Below are 25,739 nucleotides of genomic sequence, written 5' to 3'. Positions count from 1 at the left end.
CAAGGCATTTTAAGAGGAAGAAGTAAGCATATTAGCCTCTACAAAATATCATACCGTGAGAATGAATATCGTGAAAATATTGTACTGAGAGATTTGGATATTGTTACATCCCTAATCGTGAGTCTCCCCACCATATTGTGAGCTTTCCCACGATATCGCAATAAATATCGTGCCATGAGGTTCATACCATGAAGATATCGTATCATCAGACTTGGATATCGCTACACCCCTAAATAGTAGAGATGTAACAATAACCGGAATATCGTGATATTGTTTTGTCAAAAGTCTCACAATAATATTATGGGTTGTCACAATACATTGAATCACAAGTTTCTTTGCTTAAATGCACAGTTTTACAGTAGCAACAGCTTATAAACACAGGAAACTACATATCCCATGATTCATTTCAGTGCAGACAAGATGAATAAATATGTTTGTAATTGAATTCTTGGGACTATGACGGTAATCATTCACACCAAAATCTTGTCAAGTTATTTTAAAAGCAAAAAAGTGTCCCATCTTTAATTATTAGCAACTTTAAAATATCACAATAAATATCATTCCATGAGATGCATATTGTGATAATATCATATGGTGAGATTTAGATATCGTTACACCCCTACACACTAGACAAGATGAATACCATTTGGGATATTCCAGGCAAATTATCAAAGGACTATTTTCAGATCTGGTATATTATAATGTTGTTTCCTCATCACAAACAGGCCTGGAGTTATGTTTTGTTTCATTTACACAAACTCTGTATATTTAGGCTGAGTTCTTCTCTCAAAATGAAAACACACTGTTCCACCTTGTGAAGTCAAGTGGTAAAGCAGTTTTGCAATTTTAAACTTCATACAACTTCACAAGAATCATTTGGATAATTTCAGACCTGGAATTGCTAATCCCTACTGAACTAAAAGATGTTAATTTGAAAACAAAAACTTCATGACATCACAAGGTGGAATAGAGCACTTTGAGTTTTGGAAATATAGACAGACTAATAATAAAGGATTGCTAAAATATGTCTGAATGAAACAAAAGACAATTCCAGGTGTGTTTTTGTTTAGATAACAGTATTCTAACATGGCTTAAATCTCGCAAGAATCCTTTTGTGTAATATAGGACCTTTAACACTTCCATGGAAACAAGCAGGTGCTGGATTCTTTTTGAAAGTTTTGTGAAAATTGTTCTAGTGCTGTCATATGAAATATAAAGGCAACAGCATCATAACAATGCAGGCTTTTAACTTGTCAGATAAGTAAAGATCTAATGGAGAAAATTGCACTGACATGCATGATAATTTTCTATAGTGCAATATGTCATCAGAGATTGATAAAACAGTTTTATTGTATATGAGACGTGGTAGTAAAGTAGATCATATCGTTTTTAAACACTGTAATGAACTAATACAGTAAAATATCAATTAAAAATCTGTTAATATAGTTAATAAGTTCTGGAAAATGTTATACAAGTACATTATCAAGCACAGTGATAATTAGCATGCTGTAGCATTGTTTTCATTGAATATCCAACAATACAAAGGTTAAGCTACAAGTTATATGTGTAGAGAGATGTCCCTGCTCATAGTAGAAATATAGGTTTTTGAGTCATAAAAAGACCCTAAACAAAACACACATGTAACTAAATAATTACATGTCCAACGAGGTTCATTTGTTTTTTTAACATTTATGTTATTTGATTATTTTTTCAATCCAGGAGTTTGTTCTCATTCCTGATAGTTTCGACTGCTTACTAGCGATCTTCCTCAGAGAGGTCACGTAATGTTGCTGTGACATGTACGGTCAGCTGATTTACACTGATTTTGGCGCCGTCTTCCTACCAGTGGAGGCAAGGTGACAGTGCAGTCCGACTGCACTAGATGACCACTAGTGAGCAGTCAAAACTGTCAGGTATGAAAACAAACTCTTGGACTGAAAAAAGAACCTAATAAAAGAAATGATTACAAGTTAGACAAGCTGAATGCCATACTGAACTTTCAATAACACCTCCATGGAAACAAGCAGGAAGTGAGTTGTTGTAGTGTATATATTATCCTTATATATTTGATTTATCAGTACTTATACAAATGGTGAGTACAAAAGTGTTGTAATTATGTGAAAGTAACAACGTAACAAACCGTTCTCTGAGGATGGCAGTAAAAAAAGATTTACTTCCTCCCATTCCCTTTTGAGCTTTTTTGTTTGTTATTATCCTAAGTGCACAAATGGTAAGCACATTTCTGTTGTGTTACAATGTTAAAGGTACACTCTGCAACTTTTTGGTTGGTTTGGTCATCCGTTTCTATGGATACGTCACTGCTCTTCCTAGAATGTTCCAAAGTATGACATTAAACATGCACAGTGTGAAATTAAACAGCTCTACCATTTATTCAGTTACAGGTGGTTTTATTGCCCTAGAAAAACATGGGGTTGCCTCTCCACAGATCTGACCTGTAACTTGGTCTGGTTTGATTTCTGTGAAAATAGAAAGGTTAAATGTAATACTGTGAAACATTCATGTGACAGACCCTTCACCAGAAAAGTTACACAATGCAGCTTTAAGTTGACTGCCATGACAGTAATGTGTGAAAAAGAATTGAACAAGCAAGCTCGAAATAAATAATTCATTGACTGATTAATTAATTGGAAATAAATAATAATCATACTCTTACTATTTATATTACAATTTTATTCTGGTTTATTTGGTTAGTAATTTCCCAAACTTTATTTTACTTAACCTAACTTCTTGTACTACATTGACCAATGTATAGTGATTAAAATGTTTTATTTGGCTTTCCTCTTCCGTTTCATATAATTCAAGTGTCTCAGTGCACTGTGTAGGCGTGGTTGATTAAGCCTTCCTTCTGCTTTTTGCATATTCTTCCACTGCTCGCTGTTAAATCACATGGAAAACAAAATTGCTGCTTCACCAGATGCTTAAGTGCATTTTGCAGAAGTAATAAAAATTCTCAATAAGAACAGAGGCTCCATTTTCTGCCTGCGTGCTATTTAAATAAGACAGACTCGGGCACAGAAAAAAAAGAGTAAAGCGATGAATCGTAAAGTGAATATAAATCTTTGGTAAATGTTAACGGACGAAGAGGAGACGGAGAGGTTGAGGTGGTTTTTGGATTACTAAAAAAAAAAAAACTCAAACAAAAGATTGGTTTCTATTTTAGATACAAATATTGCTTTTCTTTCAGTGCCAAGAAAAAACTGGTTGAAACTTTTATGTCTGTTTTGGACTATGGTGATCCATTGTTTATGAATGCTTACTCTTTCTCTCAGGTGCAGTGAGTAACTTTTCTGATGGAGGTTTCACCAAATGATTTTCTCCATGCAGATGTTATTGCTTGGTTTCTCAGTATGGCGTTAAATGTTTCTATCTTCACGGAGACCAAACCAGCCCAAGTTATAGCTCAGATCTGTGGAAAGACAACCTCGCTCACAGTCACAATGCCTATTTTTCTATGCATCTTTGAGCTATAAAACCACCTGTAATATAATAAATGTAAAGTAAAGTAAGTGTTTAATGTCATACTGTGGAATATTCCAAGCAGAGTAACGACAAATCCATAGAAACAAGAAGGTGACGGACACCCAATTAAAAAGTTACATAGCGCACCTTTAAGTAAAAGTATGAATACCAAAACAAACTAAAGAAATATTGAAGTAAAAGTAAAAGTCTAACATGAAAAAAAAATCTACCTAAGTAAAAGCATAAAAGTAACAGTTCAAAAAATGTACTAAAGAATAAAAAGTAAAAGCATTTTGCGCAGAATTTGAAATCTAATTAAGCTTCATATGTAGTGATTTTGATATAGATTTGTGCTGAACTTTGCTGAACACAAACAATTGAATTATTTTTATGTTTTTATATTTTTGCGTGCTCAAACTATGATCTTGAAACACAATTAACCTTGCAGGTCTCAGACAGTAATAAACATACTCTGACTTTTCTGTTCTGTTAAAAAATGTATAGTGGAGTAGAAAGTACAGATACCTGGTCTTAAATGTAGTGAAGTAAAAGAAAAACTATCCACCTTCAAACATACAGATAACTTTTTTTATTTAAATACAGTACTTTAGTAGTTTCACTTCATTAAGTTCCACCACTGATCATCAAAGCTAAGTCTCTTTCACAGACCCCTGAACTCTTCATGCTTTAGCTGGCTGGACATCACAGAAAACAGTATTGGTTAATATTTATTTATAAAGCTATACTGGAGAAAACTCCCCTTGCCTATGACAGCTTAGACTACTAATTTTACAAAAACACATACTTCTACTAAAACTACAAATGTTAATAATACACATTTAAAACTTTGCAATTTTTTTGGTTTAAATTTTACTTCCTAGTTGGAAATTGTGACATCACATTAGGGAGTTTATAGCTGTTATGTAGAAAAACTCCTCTAATGTACACAGAGATTATTATATGACAAATACAAAGAAGAAAGAAAACACCAACAATTCAAATTATTTGCACTTTGTCTTCCAAATAGTACAGTTATTCTAAACATTAACTGACACATATGACTGGGTTTCCTCTGTTGGGCCTGTAAACACACACCAAAAAATACAACTCTGCAATGACATCATGCTGGGGTTGTTCTATAAGTACCTCTAATGGTGGAATGTGTAGGAGTTACCATGGTGACACAATTCAAAAAGTAAGTCATAAGAACTCAAGAAACAACACAAAATGGATTTCAACAACACATTTTCAGGAGCCTGTGGTCAATAGAAGCGTTCATAGTCCTGTTTAGGTGTATGTGAGATTCTAGCTAAATTAAAATGACTTAAGAATATTTCACTTTATTTGAGTATATTCAACTTGACAAGTAAAATGGAATAAGTGTGTTTTTCTTAATTCAAGCAACATTAGATTTTGTTTCTTATTTTAAGTGTAAAGAGTTGTTATTTTTCTTATCTTAAGTGTAGCAAGACGTATTTGGGTTATCTGATTACTCTAGTTATCTGATTACCTCATGACAAACAGTTGAGAACGTAGCCACAACATAATTTAGACACTTTGGCTTCACCACACGTCTATTTGATCTCCTGGCTTCCCTCTTCTTCGGGATTTAACATTAGAATATGCCTAATCTGCTGTAAATGTTATGGAATATATTAGCAAAAAAAGATAAGCAAAACCATGTAAGCGCTTCTTCCGCCACGGGCCACAGACCACGCTGATTAAAGTCTCACTGCTCCCCATTGAGGAAGCCGCTATCCAGTTTAGTTACGCTGATCCAGCTTATTTTGTTAGTCAATATTTGCGCGCGTGTGTTTTCCCGCTGGTGGTGTATGACTAAAGATGGAGGATTTGTGGGAGCGCTGAACAATAATTATCTGGGCACGGAGAGGCGGTGGACGGAAAATATGAAAAATTAACGCAGTAAATAAAAGGGACCTGTTCCATATAATTAAGTTACAACAGGTACTAATTGGAATTCAGAAAATGTTATGGAGGTGTTATTTTACATCAAGTAGGTGTGGTGGAAGTAGTAAAAGAAATGGAAAAGACTATGTGGCATCAAAGAGCTAATTTTTGAATAAATACCAGCCAAAAATATTTCTAGTTTCATTCTTTGAACACAATAGTTTCTATTCACGCTTACGTCACAAACCACGAAGATGTGATGCCAACTTAGTAACTGACACTAGGCACGCCTACCAACACCTGATGTATGGTTATAATTGTTGATTAGCTAAACATAACGGAAAGCTACAATGACATGGAGATGAAGAAAACTGAGCCCTTTTTTTCTAATTTTTCCTAGATTTTGTCAGACTTACTACTGTGACCAGAGCCCACCAGAAGTTGTAATTGCATCTTTACAAACATCTTCCTGGTTTGTGACATACTGTAACATGAATAGAGTCTATTGGGAAAACCTTTGTTGCAAGCAAGTCACTATATAAACTTTACATTAGCTGGAACCAATAAAAAAGTAAACAAAATACTAACTTCTACAGCTGTTGGACAACAACGGTCCTTATGACCCAGGTGGATCAAACATATTAAATAGGACACAGGAGGCAAAAGGGTTACAAAAGTAAAGTTGTTTTGTTCTTAAGTTAATTCTAATTTACTTTAAAAACACTAAAACGCCCCCCATGCCCAAAATAAAGTAACAACAACAAAGGTGGACCTGGTGAGCCGGCCAAACAGAACAAAAGGATGTGGTCCTGGGCCAACCCTGCCCAGGGTGTTAGAAACCAGTGCTGACATCACTAACCTAAAGAAAAAACTACCCAAACTAACCTTACCAAACCAAAAGGCGATCCCACCAGCCAGTCCCATCAGGTCAAACACAAAAGGCTAACTGCAGCTAATAGATGTGGTGAGGCAGGGGCCCAGGTGGATAGAGGCCGAGGCGGTGCACTTCAAGAGCACAAGAGTGAGAGTGACTGCGTCACTGATGGCCTATTTACACTCCGACCAGCCACGCCATAAAACATACATAAATATAAAAATACAAATATAAATATAAAAATAGGAATGCGCAAAGGGGCGCCAGCACCTAACACAAATAAATTACATTTAACTTGATTTGAGAAGACTTAAGACTTGAGTAAAATGATCTTCCAGTGAAATAAATTATTCTTTCCTTGATTCAAGCTAAATGAGATTTAGTTTTAAGTACAAAGAGTTTTTTTTTTTTTTTTTTATCTTTTGTGTAACAAGCTGTATTTTCCTTCTTTAAGTACAGAAAGTCTTGTTCCACTGGTAGATCATTTTACTTGTTTCTTAATTCAAGTCATTTTAACTTTTCATTTTTGCAAATTGTATAATTTCCCTTAAAGGTGCACTGTGTAAATTCTACGCTGAGTCCACCAACTGCTTGTTTCCATGAAGACTGCCTTGAAAGTTCCACAGTGGAGCATTAATCTCCCTGGAGAAAGCAAGCAGTGACACCAAGCCAATTTACTGGTCAGATGTATGGAGGGGTAAATGCACTCACTCTAAGAATGTAGGATTTTCAAAGTACTTTTGAGCAATTAAAACACACCTATTGAAATAAATACAAGATGGATACTTTTAATGTCATACTGTGGAGCATTCCAGGCAAAGCAATAACATCTCCATGGAAGCAAGCAATGCACCTTTAATCTGTGACAAAATTGTACATGCTTTTATGCAACATATTTCCATCTCAAAGCTTCCTGCACAAGTCCAATTTCCACATTTCTTTCTAATAATTTCTTCCTTCAAATTGCTAGCATTCATTTCACTAGTTGCTAAAATTGTTTACTTCCTAGGTTGGTTAATTTCCTCTCCTGCCAACAGTGAGAGCAAAGAATCACCTATCAGAACTTTCTGCTTGAGCACCCACACATAATCATTGTATTAAGGTATAAACAGTACTGTGAAGTAACTGAATACGAATATGAAACTACATAATCAGAATACTTATTTTGAGTACCTGTGTTCAGGATACAGTTACTCTCCTAAAAGGAATACTAATAGTTCATCATGCTGGTGTTGAACTGCACACGTATTAGTTAGAAAAACTGAAAACACAACTCTTGCAGTGAACGCATCTCTAATTAGACATAAGTTGACTTAATGCATAACTGTAATTATATGTCATGGTTTTACATACTGCAACTTGGTGTAAAGGTATTCCATGTATTCAGAATAGAGTACTCTAATTGGATCGGAATACGTTACAAAATACATTTTAATGCAGGTATTCAGTTTTCCATAACTAAACACATTTTCAAGGCTTTCAATGGGTATAAAACATGATTTACCAATGCAAAGTTGGTATTTGCAACTTTTTTAACACATCTAATTCAGCCTGGTCAACTTTGAGTTTTAATGGACGCTGTTGACATAGCATTAACCCACAAAAAATAAAAAAAAATATTGTTCTATTGGTGATAAAATACAGCAGGCAGCGTTTGATTGTGGTGGCATGTAGTGTGCAGCTAAAGTTTGGAATTTTATTGGCAGTTTTCAGATCCTAGAATGTGATGATGTCATGCTGCCACATGAGGGCAAGAGCCAGATTTTCCCACTGAATAAATTGTATTTTGCAATCAATTTCTAAAAGCTAATTACACAAATGTTAACCAGATTATATATACAGTCTATGGTCAAAATGGGTATAAAACATGATTTACCAATGCAAAGTTGGTATTTGGTTCTAGAAATGATTCTAGTGAAGGTGTACAGAGTTCAAAAAGACAGTGGAGTACTCCCTGTTTTACCACATGACATCACAAGGTGGAACAGAGTGTGTGTGTTAAATGTGTGTGAATGAAACAAAACAAAAGTCCAGGAATGTTTTTGGTATGGAAACAACAGTATAACAGATCAGAAAATAGTGTACTATGGGCCCTTTAAGCCTCTACATACCACTGCAATCCAAAATACTGCATAACAAGTCAAGTATAAAAATTTAAATTGTACTTACTGTCCTCCTCGGTCTGGAACGTGACCTCTCTGCTCTCCTTCTTGCCCTCGGGGTTGGACAGGGCCAGGCGCACATGCACAGAGCGAAAAGGAGGCAGGTCCCTCAGGGTGAAGTGAGACGTGTTCCTCTCCACAGACAGGCACTCTCGCACCGTGGCGTTGTTCCCTCCGCTGCCCCCTGTAGGCATGGAGTAGCGGTAGCACAGGGAGAGTGTGTAGGTGTGGCAGCGGGTCAGGTTGTATCCCAGAGGCTCCCACTGAAGAGACAGCTGCCGGGGCTGGATCTCTGTGGCGGTGAGTCCTCGCAAGGCACGCATCGGCTCTGGGGAGAAGAGAAGGTAAGAAATAAAGTTTATATCAACTTTTATATGGAAACAAGTGAACATGTCTTCATTTGTATGTGGTAGAAAGTTGAACATTTGTATACTGACTAGAATTTCTTTTTAAAAGCAGGTCTGTTATGCAAAATCAACTTTTCCAAGCTTTTAACCATGTTATATATAAGATGTATTTGGAGTGATTTGTGCATGGTTTAGTAATTGTTAATCACTTTCACTCTGGTCACTATATTGCTGATTAAACCCTGTTTTCTCACAGGATTCAGCAGCATTGTGTAGTCATTTTGATGATCTGTGGCTATCCATAAGAGGGGCTGACTCTTTGTTGTGATGACGTTTACGGTGACATCAGCTCCCATTTGTACTGCAGTTTTCTAACACAGAATCAACACACTTGTATCTTTTATTAACTTCTTTATATGAATATTGTGTTCTCTAAACATTGCTGGTATAAAATAATCACAACTAACCCTATTTTGATCATCATTAATGTTATCTATCTGGGAAATACAAACTCAAACATATATAACAAAAGATCTCTGACAGCATCATCATTTAAAACAAATTGTAAACAAAATAATAAAATAAACATAGTTAGCAAATCAAAATGTTCAATAGGAACAATTCTTGTAGGGGCGGTTCTACGGGAGATGCCACAGGGGTCCCACCTCTAACCTGATTGGCCCCTGAAGTGCCCCTGTTCTGTCAATCAACTGACGAGAAGATCAGTCGGAGAATTCAATGATCACTGATGTAATTCCACCCCCAAACTCTTGGAGGCCTGTGGACCTGTCATTTGTGTGCTTGGACATACCCTGTACTTGCCCCCTGAATGCAATATGTGGCCCATTAATGGCCCTTGTTTCAGAAAAATCCTAGAACCGCCACTGAATTCTTAGACTATAGCCAATCAAAAAATTGTTGACTAATTACTAAAAAGTTGCAGCACTAGTCAAAAAGGGTATCATACAAAAAGCTGTAGGAAAACAGTTACATTTTGATACATTGATTTATTTGCTATACTGACCACACCTACATGACTTCACTGGAAATCTTTTATACACTGAAATACTTTCCAATCCCCCCCAAAATACTACCTATGTACTTGTTCCAGCCCATCTCATCACATTCTCTGGCAGCTTCCCAACTTCAGATCTGCAGGTATCCGGAGAGCTTAGGGAGCATTGCAACAGTTCTTTTTTCCACAAAGAACCGGCCCATGTGAACTTTTATCCCAGCTCACCTCCACACATTGGTATTCTGAACATGAATGGATGATAGTGCACCCAAAGGCGGACAAACCCAGGGCTAACCGCCGAAACGCGAATCTATCTCAGAGTCCCTACACAAGAGGCCCCTACTGCCACAAATAACCAGTGGATAAAGAATTCAATATTTGTCTATTCTGAAAGGTAGAAGGTAGAGCGTGTGTGTGGGATGGGAGCAGTAGTGAGGTTGGACGCTCAAATGTTTTATGTTGTATTTTTGGATTTTCGTGACTGAATGCAATGGACGGAGTATGTCCATCCATCCATCCATTTTCTTCCGCTTATCCGGGGCCGGGTCGTGGGGGCAGCAGTCTAAGCAGGGACTCCCAGACTTCCTTCACCCCAGACACGTCCTCCAGCTCCTCCGGGGGAACCCCGAGGCGTTCCCAGGCCAGCCGAAAGACATAGTCCCTCCAGCGTGTCTTGGGTCTTCCCCGAGGCCTCCTCCCGGTGGGACATGCCCGGAACACCTCCCGAGGGAAGCGCCCAGGAGGCATCCGGAACAGATGCCCGAGCCACCTCAGCTGGAGGAGCAGCGGCTCTACTCCGAGCTCCTCCCGTGTGACTGAGGTCCTCACCCTATCTCTAAGGGAGCGCCCAGCCACCCTGCGAAGGAAACTCATTTCGAGCGCTTGTATCCGCGATCTCGTCCTTTCGGTCATTACCCAGAGCTCATGACCATAGGTCATAGGACGGAGTATGTGTTTGAGAATTTGATGATATCATTATTTCATGGGGGACTTAGTGAAATAAGCAATCTTATAGTCACCAAATATTAAACCTATTTGTCTCGGGTTAGCTCACCAAAGATGCTATATTAAAGGTCATATATTACACAAAATTGTTTTCAAGTTAACAGCCATACCTTTTACTTTTAGTTCAGTAGAGATTGGCAGTTCTAGGACTGAAATCATCCAAATGATTCTAGTGAAGATATATAGACTGTAAAAACACAGTGGCGCACTTCCTATATTACCACGTTATCACAAGGTGGAACAGACAACCATGTCTTTGGGTCGAATAATATCACCAACTTCAGAAAAAGTTTTTATTGAAAAAGTCAGTATTGTTTAGCATCAAAAATGGTTGCTAGAATAATTGAGTTCACCTAATGTCAAAATGCATGTAAATTGAACTGAAACAGGCTGACCCAGTGTGTGGCGGGAGTACAGTAGCTTACTGGTCATTACCACTATGTTTCGCAGTTTTGTGACCTTGTGCAAGACATCAGTGAATGAATGTTGGCGTGTTATGGTCAAAGTAGCTCACCACAGTGCAACTGTAGAGAGAAAATGAATAATGCATTAAATTATACAGCAGCGCTTATTGGAGTTACCGGTTCAGGTCACTGTGTTAAAAAATTGCATGTTTTTACAGTTGTACATTGTAATACACAATGTTGATACAGTCGAAATATGTCATGGCGGAGTTGGAGTCTGGCATAGGCTAAAGAAAAATGCAACTTTTTTAGCACATCTAATTCAGCCTGGTCAACTTTGAGTTTTAATGGACGCTGTTGACATAGCATTAACCCACAAAAAATAAAAAAAATATTGTTCTATTGGTGATAAAATGCAGCAGGCAGCGTTTGATTGTGGTGGCATGTAGTGTGCAGCTAAAGTTTGGAATTTTATTGGCAGTTTTCAGATCCTAGAATGTGATGATGTCATGCTGCCACATGAGGGCAAGAGCCAGATTTTCCCACTGAATAAATTGTACTTTGCAATCAATTTCTAAAAGCTAATTACACAAATGTTAACCAGATTATATATAGAGTCTATGGTCAAAAAGACATAAACTGATATAGCTAACCTGCTAGCCATCACCAAATAGGAAGTGGGCATGGGCAGCTTCCGGTTTCATTGACTGAAAAACCGTTGTCCCTCTACTGTTAGCAGGTTTGATTGACAGCATTGCTAAGCGGCCGCCAAACCAGCGGTGCAAGTAAGAACGGGCTGTTATCTTCAACATCCTCAATCCGAATTGGCTCTTTGGTTGCTATAAAGCTCGTAGTCAGAATTCCAAATATGGAACTCGTGTCCAAATTCACCCTGTAACTTCCAGACTCAATGAACTTCACTTGGCTGGAACACTTAGACACTTCTTTATACAGTCTACGGACTTGAGCCTACAACTCTTCAACAAAAGTCTGCACTGTAATTTATGTAATTACTTTTAGCTGGCCCCCGTCTGTCTGTAGTAAATATTATTGGTCAATAGAATGTTTTGACATCAGCTGTCATTCTTCTCCATGCCTTCAACTGTTTTTGATACAATATATATCATATACTCAAACCTGCATTTGCTCTTGCAGTAAGTAGCCTTATGTCAAAATAGTTTTTTCGATCTTCCCTGGGTGTTTCCTTCATATGCTGACTGCATCTATTGTTAAGAGTTCCAGACTGATACTTGAAATGGTATAATCCACAATATATCTACTTTGGTCACAGTTCAATTGCACAATAAACCACTCTGAAAATACTAGGAAAAGTAAGTAGTGTTGCACAGCGATAAAAGCAACATAAAGGATAGTATCACATCTCAGTTTCTCAACAACTGTTTGAAAATAACTGATAGCGTGCATTGCCGGATTCGTGACATTGCTTTTGACAAGACAACTGTATTTTCTTCCAACGTTTCCACAGAGGAAACCTTAAGAGGCGAGACAGAGAAAAGAATTCTGTAACGGTTGCAGCTTTCATAAATTTACAGGGTCATGCAGAGGTGAAAGCATACCGCCTTAAAAAAGGCTCTTAGCACTTACAAATATATCTTACTCCAGCACTAGCAAAGCCAAGCTAACCAAATCTGTACCAGTGATGGCTAATTATTGCTGTCATGTGTGAATACTTATTTTGTCTGGTACATATAAGGTTACTTGTATCTCCTAGCTTAGCCTCAGTCTCCAAATGTACTCAAGACAGCGCTAGCTAGCAGCGCAGTAGAATTGGATGAGACAAGACAGACTGGGAGGCTAGACTGGGGACAGCATTAGCTTTAGCGTCACTGCGTTATTAAACTTGGGAAGGGTAGAGAGTCTTTAAAGTTTTAAAGAAGAGACAGTTATTTATCTGTTGTGTAATATCCAAGAGCATTTAATTTTTTTATATATAGCTGAAAATAATTTATATGTATGTTAATTCACCCGGTGCTTAGGTATGTATAAGCACACAGAAGAGGGAAGCAGTTTTAAATGCTTTAAAAATAAAATTCTAGTAAATTACAAATTTACATTTTGCTTTTAGGCTTTACTTTCATTATGAAACTCAGTGGATCATTACTTTATAATTAGCACATTTTCGAAGGCTATATTTATCTAAAATAACTTAATAAAAGAGGTAAGTCTCCTGACTTCCTCATTAGAAAACAGCTGTGTTCTATGGGAGCTGACGTCACCATAAACGTCATCACACCAAAGACTCAGATGGATAGCGGCAGATCATGAGTTTGCATAAAAGACTGCTTAAAAGTTTGAGCGTAATTTAGACATTTTCATTCTTAATAATACTAGCCTTCCAAGTTAAACGAATTATGCATAATGAAATTACACAAAATTACACATTAAATTGGGATAATGCATGCAATCTTACTATCTGTAATTTACTATTGTTTTTTTTTGTTTAGTTTTTTTCATTAAAAAACATATCCAGAGTTGTGTTTTGTTTCATTCACACGTGTTTAAGCACAAGTCATAATTTGCATAATTTAGGCTTCTCTCAAATGGAAAACATTCTGTTCTACACTTTGCTCCACTGTGTTTTTAAACTCCATTCACTTTCACTAGAATCATTTGGATCATTTGAGCCCTGGTTTTGCCAATCTTTACTGAACCAAAGGTAAAAGGTAACTGTTAAGGTGAAAATTACCACTTCATGACATCACAAGGTGGAACAGAGCATTTTGAGCTTTGGAGATGTAGACAGACTAATGTTTTTGATGAAGTAACAACATTACAACATGACTAAGTTCACATGAGTCATTTTTATATAATAGCACCTCTCACAAAAACATCAATGACGAAACCTGAAATACATTTAACATGAGCTATCTGTTATTTCTTGCTTTATAAATAATGCAGGAGGTGAGAAAGTTAGCCAACACATTCATTTTCACACGTTGGTAATCATAAAACTGCACATTTCACATTTCCCCCGTAAACTAATGGCTCTTCCAGGATTCTATCTCCACTAAAGATACATTTTACACCATCCAGTTTACTCCGAGTAAAACAAGATTAATCCTCACTGTTGCGCATTGCATTCATAAAGCATTCATTTTGGTCTGAACAGCTGAAAGAGCTAACCCCTCCCCACGCCTATAATTAATCACAGCGCTCTTGCCTCAGCTCCACTTTTTGCCATCAGCTTTATTTAAGGGTTAGCCGCTGTTAACTCCAAGTCCTGCCACCGGGGGCTCCCTCTCTGCCCAGAACCCCATTACTCATCATTACACCAGCCCTCCAACCGCCCCCTTTGTTTTACACCGGCGATGTCCCAAGCTAATGTCCGGCCCTATTATCCCAATCAAGGGGGTTATCCAGGAGAGTCGGTTAGACTGGAGAGCCTGGAGAGGACACGCATGAATGAGAGCGCGTTGTCCCCTGTGGCTCTACAGTTTCCATCAGAGCGTTGCATTCGCGTTTATAGCAGATGTCGGAACGTACCAGCGCGGCGGACGATCCCAGTTGGTGCTGTACGAGATGATTTAGATGGATGAACTTTGGACCTTGCCGCGCAACTGCCAAGGGCTTTGACGCGTTTCATGGTTTACTGAAGGTTTCTAAGGCAAAAGAGTTTGATGAGTTTGTCAGTGGAAGGTTTAAAAAGACAAATAAATGAGTGAGATGGAATGACTAGTTTAGGATTGGAAGATTTAGGTGCATAGACTTTGAGAATGTAAGTCCTTTTCAGACAACATTCACAGCTTTTACTAAATGTCAAAATCAGTTCACAATTCAAATCTCTGTGCATTACAACACAACGCCTGTAGCTATTTTATACATTGTTTTGAATTATTCAGCTATGTTAGAACAACTTGTTATTAAAAACATTTGAACTGCTAAAATTACATCTCTGGAGAAGCTGTAGTTCCAATAAACGGTGCTAAATTGCATCAAAAATATTAAATACAAGAAACCAAATATTGCAACTGGATATGGAATTTGTCCTGTTTTATTCTTATGGATCCATCCTTGCTCCAGATTTGGAAATGTGCCCCTGAATATTGCAGTGTTGAGCAGATTAAAAGTGGATCAAATGCAAATGACAGTAAACTCTATACAGGACTACATTTGATAAAGAACTACATTCATACCATTCTCCATAAAACAACTCACCCTTATGTAACAGATAATCCTATGTCTGCTCAATCATCATACCATTTTTGGTCGTAAGTTTTCCTTACAACCTCTTTTACCGTATAGCTGAGATGTATTTTTATTTACTAAATTTCTATATTTTATTTTTACGTGTATATATACATTTATATAACTATACCTTCTTGTATAAATAATAAAAATTTATTTAGCTTTAAAAGACCGTGTAAACACTTAATTCCTAATGAAAATTATTGTTAGGAATTAAACTTAATTGCAAAGTAAGTGGGTGGTTTATTTTGATTTTAAAGTCAAATTAATTTATTCCTCGATCATGTAAATATTTATTCTCTTTAAAAATAATCCCAGTCGTTTGGCGCATGCTCATTGGGTCGCCCTTCTGATGCTTCTGACAATCCGGCTCCACCAGTCGTCGCGTCGTACTTTCATCCACTGCTGTTTGGATTTGCGAGTGGGATGCGGGAGTGGGCTGGGGTAGAGCAGCCGTTGACTCAGTGTGTCTTCTTCCTCCCTTCTCCTCCTCTGCTGACATACGTAAAGCATGACAGAATTCTTGTGCTGCTGCTTAATTATCATCAGAATGACTGTGGAAAAAGTGAGTATCAAGTTTGTGTTCATGGCGTAACGACAAACTGAGACGACAAAAAAGCTGGTAGTGTGTTTTCTTCAGACTGACGTAAATGTGTTCATGTCCCTGTCCGATCAGGCAAGGCAAGGCAAGGCAAGTTTATTTGTATAGCACAATTCGTACACAAAGTAATTCAAAGTGCTTTACAGAATAAGAAATACATTAAAATCATAATAAAAACAAATCAAAACATAAATAATCATGAAGATTAAAATTAAAAAAGAGAGACATAAATTAGAGAGAAGAGTGCGGAATGAAAACCTTTCAGTTATATGCACAGTTAAACAGAAATGTTTTGAGTCTGGATTTAAACAGCGTCACAGAAGAGGCCTGTCTCACATGTTCAGGAAGACTGTTCCAGGTTTTAGCTGCATGAACCTGAAACGCTGACTCCCCTTGTTTAGTTCTGACTCTGGGCACCAGCAGGAGGCCGGTCCCTGAGGTCCTCAGAGTGCGAGATGGTTCATATGACACTAACATGTCACAGATGTACTTTGGTGCTCGGCCATGGAGAGACTTGTACACAAGCAGAGCTGCTTTAAAGTCTATTCTCTGAGGCACAGGAAGCCAGTGCAGAGACCTGAGCACAGGACTTATGTGCTCGTACTTCCTAGTTCGAGTAAGGACCCGAGCTGCAGCATTCTGGATGTTCTGCAGCTGTCTCACAGCTCGTTTAGAGAGACCAGTGAGCAGACCATTACAGTAGTCTAACCTACTGGAGACAAATGCATGGATAAGTTTCTCCAAGTCTGATTTAGACAGTAAACCTTTGATTTTTTGCTATGTTTTTTAGATGGTAAAAGGCTGCAGATGTTATTGATTTTATGTGACTGTTAAAGTTCAAGTCTGAGTCCATTATTACCCCTAGATTTCTTGCCTGATTTGAAGGTTTTAGAGCGAGAGAGACTGGAGGTGACTGCTGACACTGTCCCTTTGTTTCTGTGGACCAAACACTATGACTTCAGTCTTGTCAGAGTTTAGCTGGAGAAAGTTGTTTTTGCATCCACACACTGATCTGTTGGATGCAGTGACCAAGTGACTCCACTGGTCCATAGTCTCCTGCTGCCAGAGAGACGTAGATCTGAGTGTCGTCTGCATAATTGTGGTACGACACGTTATTGCTGCTTATTAACTGGCCTAATGGCAGCATGTAGAGATTGAACAACAGGGGGCCCAGGATTGACCCCTGAGGCACCCCACAGGTCAGGGCCATGTCATCTGAGACACAGTTTCCAATTTCAACAAAATACTTCCTGTCTTCTAGATAGGACTTGAACCAGTTTAGTACAGTACCAGAGATGCCCACCCAGTCCTCTAGTCTCTGTAAGAGGATCCCATGATCGACAGTGTCAAAAGCAGCACTCAGATCTAACAGGATCAAGACTGAGACTTTGCCTGCATCAGTGTTCAGGCGGATGTCATTTGTCACCTTGATAAGAGCAGTCTCAGTGCTGTGGTGGGCTCTAAAACCTGACTGGAAAACATCAAAGGAGTTGTTCATTTGGAGAAAGTTCGTAAGCTGTTGGTAAACAGCTTTTTCAAGGACTTTGCCAAAAAACGGCAGATTTGAGATGGGTCTGAAATTGTTCAGTACTGTGGCATCAAGACTGCTCTTCTTTAGGAGAGGCTTAATGACCGCAGTTTTCAACGCATTTGGGAATGTTCCAGATTGAAGTGACATGTTAACTATGTGAGTGAGTGGTGAAAGTAAACTGTTGAGGACAGACTTTAGAAATCTAGTGGGTAACATGTCCAGGCAGCAAGTAGATGAACTCAGACTGGTAACGATCTCTAAAACAGTTTTGTCAGTTACAGGTGCAAAGTGATTCAGCTCTAAGTGTCTCTGTGGCTGCATGCTTGTTATTTGTGTTGTGGAATTGATGGCATTTTTGATGCCCTGAACTTTGTCATTAAAGAAAACTGCAAACTCATTACATTTAGATGTGGAAATTACTTCTAGTGGCAGTGGAGCTGGAGGGTTTGTTAATCTGTTCACTGTTGCAAACAGGACACGAGAGTTGTTACTGCAATTACCAATAATGTCCGAAAAATACTTCTCTCTTGTTTTACTCAAAGTGTAGTTGTACATATGCATTCAGAACCCTTCCCCACCCCCAGACCTTGAGAGGAATTAAATAAAGGCGATTTGGAATTATCATTTCCATGTAAACTCAAAGGAGAATATTTTAATTCCAAAGTATTTAATTCAGAACAATTAATTTGGAATTAAAAAACATGTAAACATGGCCAGTCCCTTGCTATTTCTGCTTCATATTTTTCCTCTTTGTTGTTATAATATATTGTGATGTGTGAGCTACTGTGTCCAAATAATTTCCCTTGTGGATCAATGGAGTCTAAGTCTCTAAGTCTATAATTACTTTGCTCAAGGGCACAACGACAGTATGCAATTACACCAGTTGGGATTGAACCAACAATCATAAGTAGCAAAAAAAGACAGACAAACATTATGAATCCACAAGGGAAATTGCTTGTATATGCTTGCCCATTAGAATAACAAAGCACAAAAATTAAACAGTAATAAAATTCATTTCTATAGCGTGATCTGCGACTCCTGTACATTAGAGGACCATAATGTGTTGGAATATATTCAGAAATGCTTGCTGCTCAGATTCCAAACTGCATTTAGGTAATTTAAGGAGAGGTAATGGTCCGGTGTGCACACTTCATATACGGGGCAGATAAAATATTAGCTTGTGCATTCATGAGAGCAAAAGGAGATCTACTTTCCTCTTGCTAATACACGGAATCTAAACAAAATGGTTGATTTAATTTGGGAAAATGCAGCTGAGGCTAAAATGCACTAAGGGTCTGTACCGGTTTTAAAATGGTGAAAAGCAGCTTTAGTTATCTCTCACTTATCTTGTGCACTGAGTTTCTAAGCGCTTTTCACAACTTTCATATAGAGCACCGTTTTGTAGTCACAGTAAAGTGAATATCAATTAGCATGCTAGTGAATTTCCTGATACTTGGACAGTGAAACGCTTTATAATTAGATGCTGACAGTATACAGCTGATTTATGTTGACCTCAAGAGCCGCTTATGCACTCTCTGTACTAAGGCAAGACAAATGTTAGTCAAATAAATCAGGTAGAAGGTCTTAAAATTGTTCAGGCAGCATGCATTTTGGGATTGATCACTCATGCTTAAACTTTTTATGCAATGTGTCACCTCTGAGAATATAAGGTAAGATATAATCGAATGCAGGAACATTATTTTATTTTTTAAAATTAGGAATAACTAAAGTATCTTGGATCCAGATTATTTTGGTATCAGCGACAAGAGTGCTATGAATTATTCACATTATTCAAAGTCAGAGAAGTTCACTTTGGGCAGTTGTTGATTGGTGCAATCACAGCTCATCATCAAGGAGACGACTAGAGGAATTTTAGGATTCAATATTTGCCACTCATGCTAATTTTATTTTAAAAAATGCATTTTCTATTTTTGACAGCTAAACATGAGCATTTTGGTAGAGAAATTACACATTGCCGCTAACAAAACAGTACCATTGTGTGATGCTTTCTCAAAATGTAAAGAAAGCAAGCTGGTCTGTAATTCAAAAATTAAGGTAGTATACAATTAGAACTTAAAAAAATGCACAAGAAAAAATTACATTCATTCAAACTCTTTCTCAAAATCAGTTTGAGCAGCACAATGTCTCTGTGGCTCTATATGGGTTTTTAGGACCATATTACACAATTTTCTGATCTCTCTTATAATGTTATTTCCTCATCACAAATATACCTGGGGTTTTCTTTTGTTTAATTCACTCATGTTTAACACACAAATTCTTCTATCTAACAGAAAACACTCTGCTCCATGTACATATGGTAACACAGGAAGTGCTCCAGTGTGTTTTTAAACTCCTCACACCTTCACTACAATAATTTGGATAATTTTACTTCTGGAATTGCCAATCTCTCCTGAACAAAAGGCAAACGGTAGTTGTCAACTTGAAAACTACCACTTCATGACATCACAAGGTAGAGCAGAGCATTTTGAGCTTTGGACATGTCTAATATCCAAAGCTCAAAATGTATTTGTAGATGATACCAAAATAATCCGGATCCAAGATACTTTAGTTATTCCTAATTTAAAAAAATAAAATAAGGTTGCTGCATTCTAATAAATCTTACCTTATATTAGCTGAGGTGACACATTTATAAAAAGTTTGAGCATGAGTGATCTAACCCAAAATGCATGTTGCTTGGACAATTTTAAGACCTTCTACCTTATTTGACTAAAATTTGTCTTGCTTTAGTACAGAGAGTGGATAAGCAGCTCTTGAGGTCAACTTAAATAAACTGTATATAGTACAGTTTAATACAAGTATAAAGCATTTCACTGTCCAAGTACCAGGAAATGCACTGTTAGCATGCTAGTTGATAATCACTTTTCTGTGACTACAAAACGATGCTCTATATGAAAGTTGTGAAAAGCAAGAAAAAAAGAAACTCAGTGCACAAGATAATTTGGACTTGTAGACAGATAAAGCATTACTCAGATGTGTAAATGAAACAAAACACAACTTTAGGTATGTTTTTGATAAGGTACCAGCATTAGAACATGGTTTAAAGCTCACAAGAGTCCATTTTGCGTAATATAGGACCTTTCACAATTTAAAACCACATATGACATCTTTTGAATGGTAATGCTAAGTATAGACATGTTTTAGTGCACGCCTGGCTGCTCTTATGAATGACTGTTTCCATTCTCTGCTGTAGCGCGTGAAATGTCACTACCTGTCCAAGAAGAGCGCTCCGTGTGGCTGAAGAAGAGATTTTTCTTTTCTTTTTTTTTCTTTTCTTTTTGTTGGGGTGTGACATATTAGGAGACAAATTCATCTGGAGCGCTATGTGTCAAGAGCACGGGCCTGTCTGCGCCGCGCTCTTCCCCCAGGACAGAGGCTCTCGTGTGGGCAATGGGAGCAGACAGGTGGTGGGTGACAGCAGGGAGGGGAGAGAGGGGTGGATCAAAGAGTGTGACAGGTGACAGCGGCATCATGGAGGTGAGATGGAGAGAGGAAGGAAGTGTGAGGTGAGGAGGAGGAATGGGGGTCTACAAATAAGAGTGATGTACGGGAGAAGTCGGGCAGAGAAAAATGAGCTCATACAAGGGGGATCAGGGTGACAGCGCAGGTGGTGCAGAAGCTTGCCTACTCACCAAAAGGTTGGATCTCCACTATGGCAATGCATATTATTACTTGGAATAGATGGATTCTCATTTGAATAGTTTGTTCCAGTTTGAAAATGCTGCCTTTGAATGTCCCTGTCTCGTTGTTGAGTTTGTCTCATTTAGCTAGAAGTGTGCGGAAAGAAACATCAAGGCAGCGTGAGCAGAGACTCCGCCCACCTAACTTCTTAGCCAATCATGTTGGCCCCGCTCTCTCCTGAGTTCTCCTCGCTAGTGCTGATGATATGTGTATGTCCGCTGCATGAAGCCTGACACCTCGGCGCCTCATTCAACCCAATTGTAACGTGCCACTTTGCTTTACCGGTAATGATAACAGCCTTGTAAAAATGGGGAGTGTAATTAGATTAGTGTTAATTAGATTACTCCCATACCGAAAATGTAGTGCCATTTGTTGCACCGTTATACTTACTGTATTTTTTGGACTATAAGTCACACCAGCCAAAAAATTGCATAATGAAGAAAAAAACATATATAAGTCGCATTGGAGTATAAGTCGCACTTTTTGCTGGAAATTCATATTATAAAATCAGAGAGCAACAGAGAACAACAGGCTGTTAACATCACATATGAACAGTTATTCAAATAACTATAGCATAAACAACATAACAAGTCTACTAAACTCTTCATCTCACTCCAAATCACTAAATCCACTAAAATTCTTCATCTTCTCTAGGTGTCACTTCTGAGCAACTCTGCAACCGCAAGGTAAACAGAGCACCGTTTCCTCTTCTGTGTAGCTGTCGTCAGACTCATCATCAGTTCCAGTTAAAATTATTCCAGCCTTTCTAAATCCCAATATCCCAATGATTTCGGTTGTCACTGAAGTCCAGGCTTTGTCAACCCATCTAATGACTTCTAGGAAAGTTGCATGGAGCACCCGCCCGGTTGCCGTGAAGCTGTGTTCTCCACTTCCGAATTTGACCAGTCCCTCACAAGTTTTCTCGCTCACTCCAAACTTTCTTTCTGCTGCTTGAGTACTGTTTTACGGCTGCATATTTCACTACTTGAAGCAGGACAAAAACCCTTTCTGCAGGAGATATGCGCAGTAGAGGACGAAGTGACAGGTACAGAAGTAATAGGAGTAGCAGATACTGACACACAAGCCTAGAGCCTCTTGCAGCTGTCAGTGTGAAAATTTTAATACATAAATTAAACTGGAGTATAAGTCGTAGGACCACCCAATCCATGAAAAAAAGTGTGACTTATAGTCCGAAAAATGCAGTAAGCGCCATTATTCCCAACACTGTGTATACATATAAAAAAGACACAAAACACAGGGACACAGTTCTGGGGGCATGTTCATGGTACTTCAAATGAAAATCTTACATACACTCCCTTTATGCATTTGGGTGTGAAAATGTTATGATATTTTGTCTGATCCGAAAGCCGGCACACAGCTATCAATACGCCATGTGGAACGAAAGACGCGGTTTTCAACTTCTCCAGTATTAAAACCATAAATTTTAAATATGACATCAAAGTTGGTTACATTCTTCACATCCGCCCCATCTTCTGACACCTCTCCGCTCCTCTCTACGCTGCGTGATAAATAGACATCTGAATTTGTGCCTGCAAAATCCTCAAGTGCATTTTCATACATTGTAATAAACAATATTTCTCAGATGATGTCTCCTCTAACTCGCATTTGCAATTCTATGGTTTGCTTAATTAAAATTTATGCATTTTTACTCAGTGGTATACAAGGAAGTCAAACAGATTTCTCTATAAGCATTCATTCACACCTTCAAAAACAGAAAGACTATTTTAACATGTGATAATAAGCATCTTCACGGTTCAAACTAATTAGGTAAAGAACTAAAAATATAACTTAATATTTGGCAGGTTTGAAGTGAGAACACGTAAAAAGGAAGCTTACACAATTGTTATTTTACACTAATTAGCATAGACAGATCACTATATTTACATTTAAAGGGCATAAGTACCTCATTTTAAACCATGAGTGAAGAAAGTGTTGCGCAATTAACTTTTAGCTCCACCTACTTCTCCTGCTCTAACGTTGAACCATGACAGAGAAACAACTGTCTGGGATTATCGGAGGCAGTTGTTTCTACTTGATTTTCGTTGTTACTCTCAGCCAATCACAGCCCGCCACCTCTAAAACAACAGCTTTCAAGCTATTCATAAAAATACATTCTCTCTGCCATTTGGGTCCATGTACCATTTGTTCTTTTGAATTTCAATTAAGAACGAAAAACAATAAAATGGGAAAACAGTTTGTTATTTCATTATTCTGTTTTAGTGTCCAACAGAAAAACAGATTTCGACCTCTATTTCCAATATTTAATTTAAAGTTTATTTCAAATACCAATCAAAAAACAGTCTCGGTGCCTATTTTAATTTTGATCTTTTATTCTCTCTGGTTTATTTGCCCCAGAAGTTATGCTGCTAGAAAATATCAAAATTGTAATAGGCACGATGACGAGAATGTTTTCTTGATTGGTGTTATTTGAAATGAACTTTAAATTAAATATTGGAAATAGAGGTCAATGTTTTTTGTTTTTTTTTTTTGACATTAAAATGGAATAATGAAATAACAAACTGTTTTCCCATTTTATTGTTTTTCGTTCTTAATTGAAATTTAAAGAATGAATGGTACACGGACCCATTAGTTCCATAGCATTTAATTAATACATTTTTCTCACAAAACATTCATATTTTATCTTTACCACATCTGATTTCCTTCAGACTAGTTCATTTTACAATCCCAGTGCTTCAAACCACGCCATTAACAAATTCATACGATTTATCAGTTAAAAAGACATGTCATTTTTGTCTGCTCTGACTTACCATGACATTTTCATTAACTAAATCTATTGTCTGAATCTAAAAAACTATTTGTCATGATTTTAGTCAAATGTCTAGGTTGTTTTTTTCCCCTTTTTAAACATGTAAGCAGCGATGTTTGTTTTTGACGTGCCTGTTAACCCATTTGGCAATCAAAACTTCAGAAATCGGGGAGCCATGATACAGCTCCAGATCCACTCTTCTTTGTAAAGTTTGTCAAAGCATGTTGTAATTGGTCAGATAAGCCCGGCCCTAACTCAGACCTACCCGCACACTTGGTCCTGCTGATGAGGGGGGGCCCTGGTGCTCCGGTGCCCCCCTCCCCGGGTCTGGTGAGCAGGACGCTGATGTGGTACTCCGTGTCCGGTTCCAGGTGCCACACTTTGTAGGTGAGAGAGCCCACGCCGTGAGTCTCCAGCCAGGTGGACTGACTGGCCCTGTACTGGATCTCCCTGCGGATCACCGGCCCGTCCCCCACGATGGAGTTGGTGTTGAGCTGGATGATGAGGTACGTGGGGCCGGCTCGCAGCAGCTGGGGGGGCGCGATGGGCGTGGGGGGCACTGCGAAAAATAAAAGAAGTTATATTAGGGCAGAAAAGGTGAAGGTGAATATTGTACATTTTAATGCTGGAAAAATAATAACATATTCTTTAAGTAATGCGTGAACCTCCAGTCCTTGACCTTTGACATGACAGTATACATCTCACTCTGGAAGTTGCCATGGCCACCATCATCTTTAGGGCTCAAATATTTTGTATGGGGCTAACAGCAAATAAGATAAATATGGATTATAAAACCATTTTAAAGTCCCCTGGAAAATCAGTGCAGTGTTGAATTGATTGTGTGCATGAACATTGAACATTTTATACAAACGACCCAACTTTATGTCAAATTTTAGCAGCAAAACTTTTCTTTCATTCTCATTGACATGATTGGGATTCTTGTCTTGTGTCCTTTCTTCCACACGTTGTTTTCAAGAAATTAAAAATGCCACTTTTTCCATTCCATTTTTTCTTGGAAGTGGCTGTATCATGTACCTGTAGTGCAGTTGTTTAAAAAAAGCTCTAAAGTGCTGTCAGCATTTGATTATAAAGAGTTTTAGTGTACAATAATCAGGAAGTGCGCGATTAGCATGCTAATTTTTGTTAGCCTTTCAGTGATGGCAAAATCTGCACTGGTCTCTAAGAGTTGTGAAAGGCACTTATAAACTCATTGCTATGAATAATGTGTATGCTCACAATGCATAACTGTTTAAAAGGAGCTAGTTGTGTTTTTCTAGTTTTAAAACTATAAAAATCTGATAAAGCACAACAAATACATAAACACTGATATAAGAAATTTTTATTCAGTTGTATATTAATGAATGAATAAATATATATATACATACATGAATAAATAAAATGTAATGTTTTTGGTTTTGTTTGGGTTTTTTTTTGTTTTTTTGGAAAATTTAGCTGAAGGTATGTGTATCCACTGGACTTGATGGGTTCCAGCTGTTTGTGAATCCTTGAAATGATTTTGCTTTCGGCACAGTGTGGCCTAGTCATGAGCAAGTCAAGGCTTCTGTCCAATATTTTCTGTTTTGATTTCCAAGGATCTTTTCATCTTAAAAGATGTGAAAACCTTAGGCAAATATTATGATTATAATTGATGGTGAATTGTTAGTTTTCCCGGTAAGATATGATAAGCTGATAACACATTTCTTAAATGAGTACTTTGGG

At 37.8% G+C, this 25,739-nt stretch overlaps 1 protein-coding gene across 4 annotated transcripts in view; it reads right to left on the bottom strand.

Annotated features, from left to right (window-relative positions):
• ptprua (protein tyrosine phosphatase receptor type Ua) overlaps positions 1-25,739 on the bottom strand; it is a 456,280-nt gene that overhangs the window by 139,344 nt on the left and 291,197 nt on the right. For all 4 annotated transcript variants that reach the window (XM_055157468.1, XM_055157470.1, XM_055157469.1 and 1 more), the window contains exons 7-8: positions 24,286-24,579; positions 8,432-8,752 (exon numbers count right to left, since the gene is read on the bottom strand). In XM_055157468.1, the coding sequence (XP_055013443.1) occupies positions 8,432-8,752; positions 24,286-24,579 (615 nt within the window). The remainder of the gene's footprint in view (positions 1-8,431; positions 8,753-24,285; positions 24,580-25,739) is intronic.

Source organism: Boleophthalmus pectinirostris, unplaced genomic scaffold, assembly GCF_026225935.1.
Source record: "Boleophthalmus pectinirostris isolate CB_2022bp ecotype Guang Dong unplaced genomic scaffold, ASM2622593v1 HiC_scaffold_21, whole genome shotgun sequence".
NCBI lineage: Eukaryota > Metazoa > Chordata > Actinopteri > Gobiiformes > Gobiidae > Boleophthalmus > Boleophthalmus pectinirostris.
This window is presented reverse-complemented; position numbering and strand designations above follow the sequence as displayed.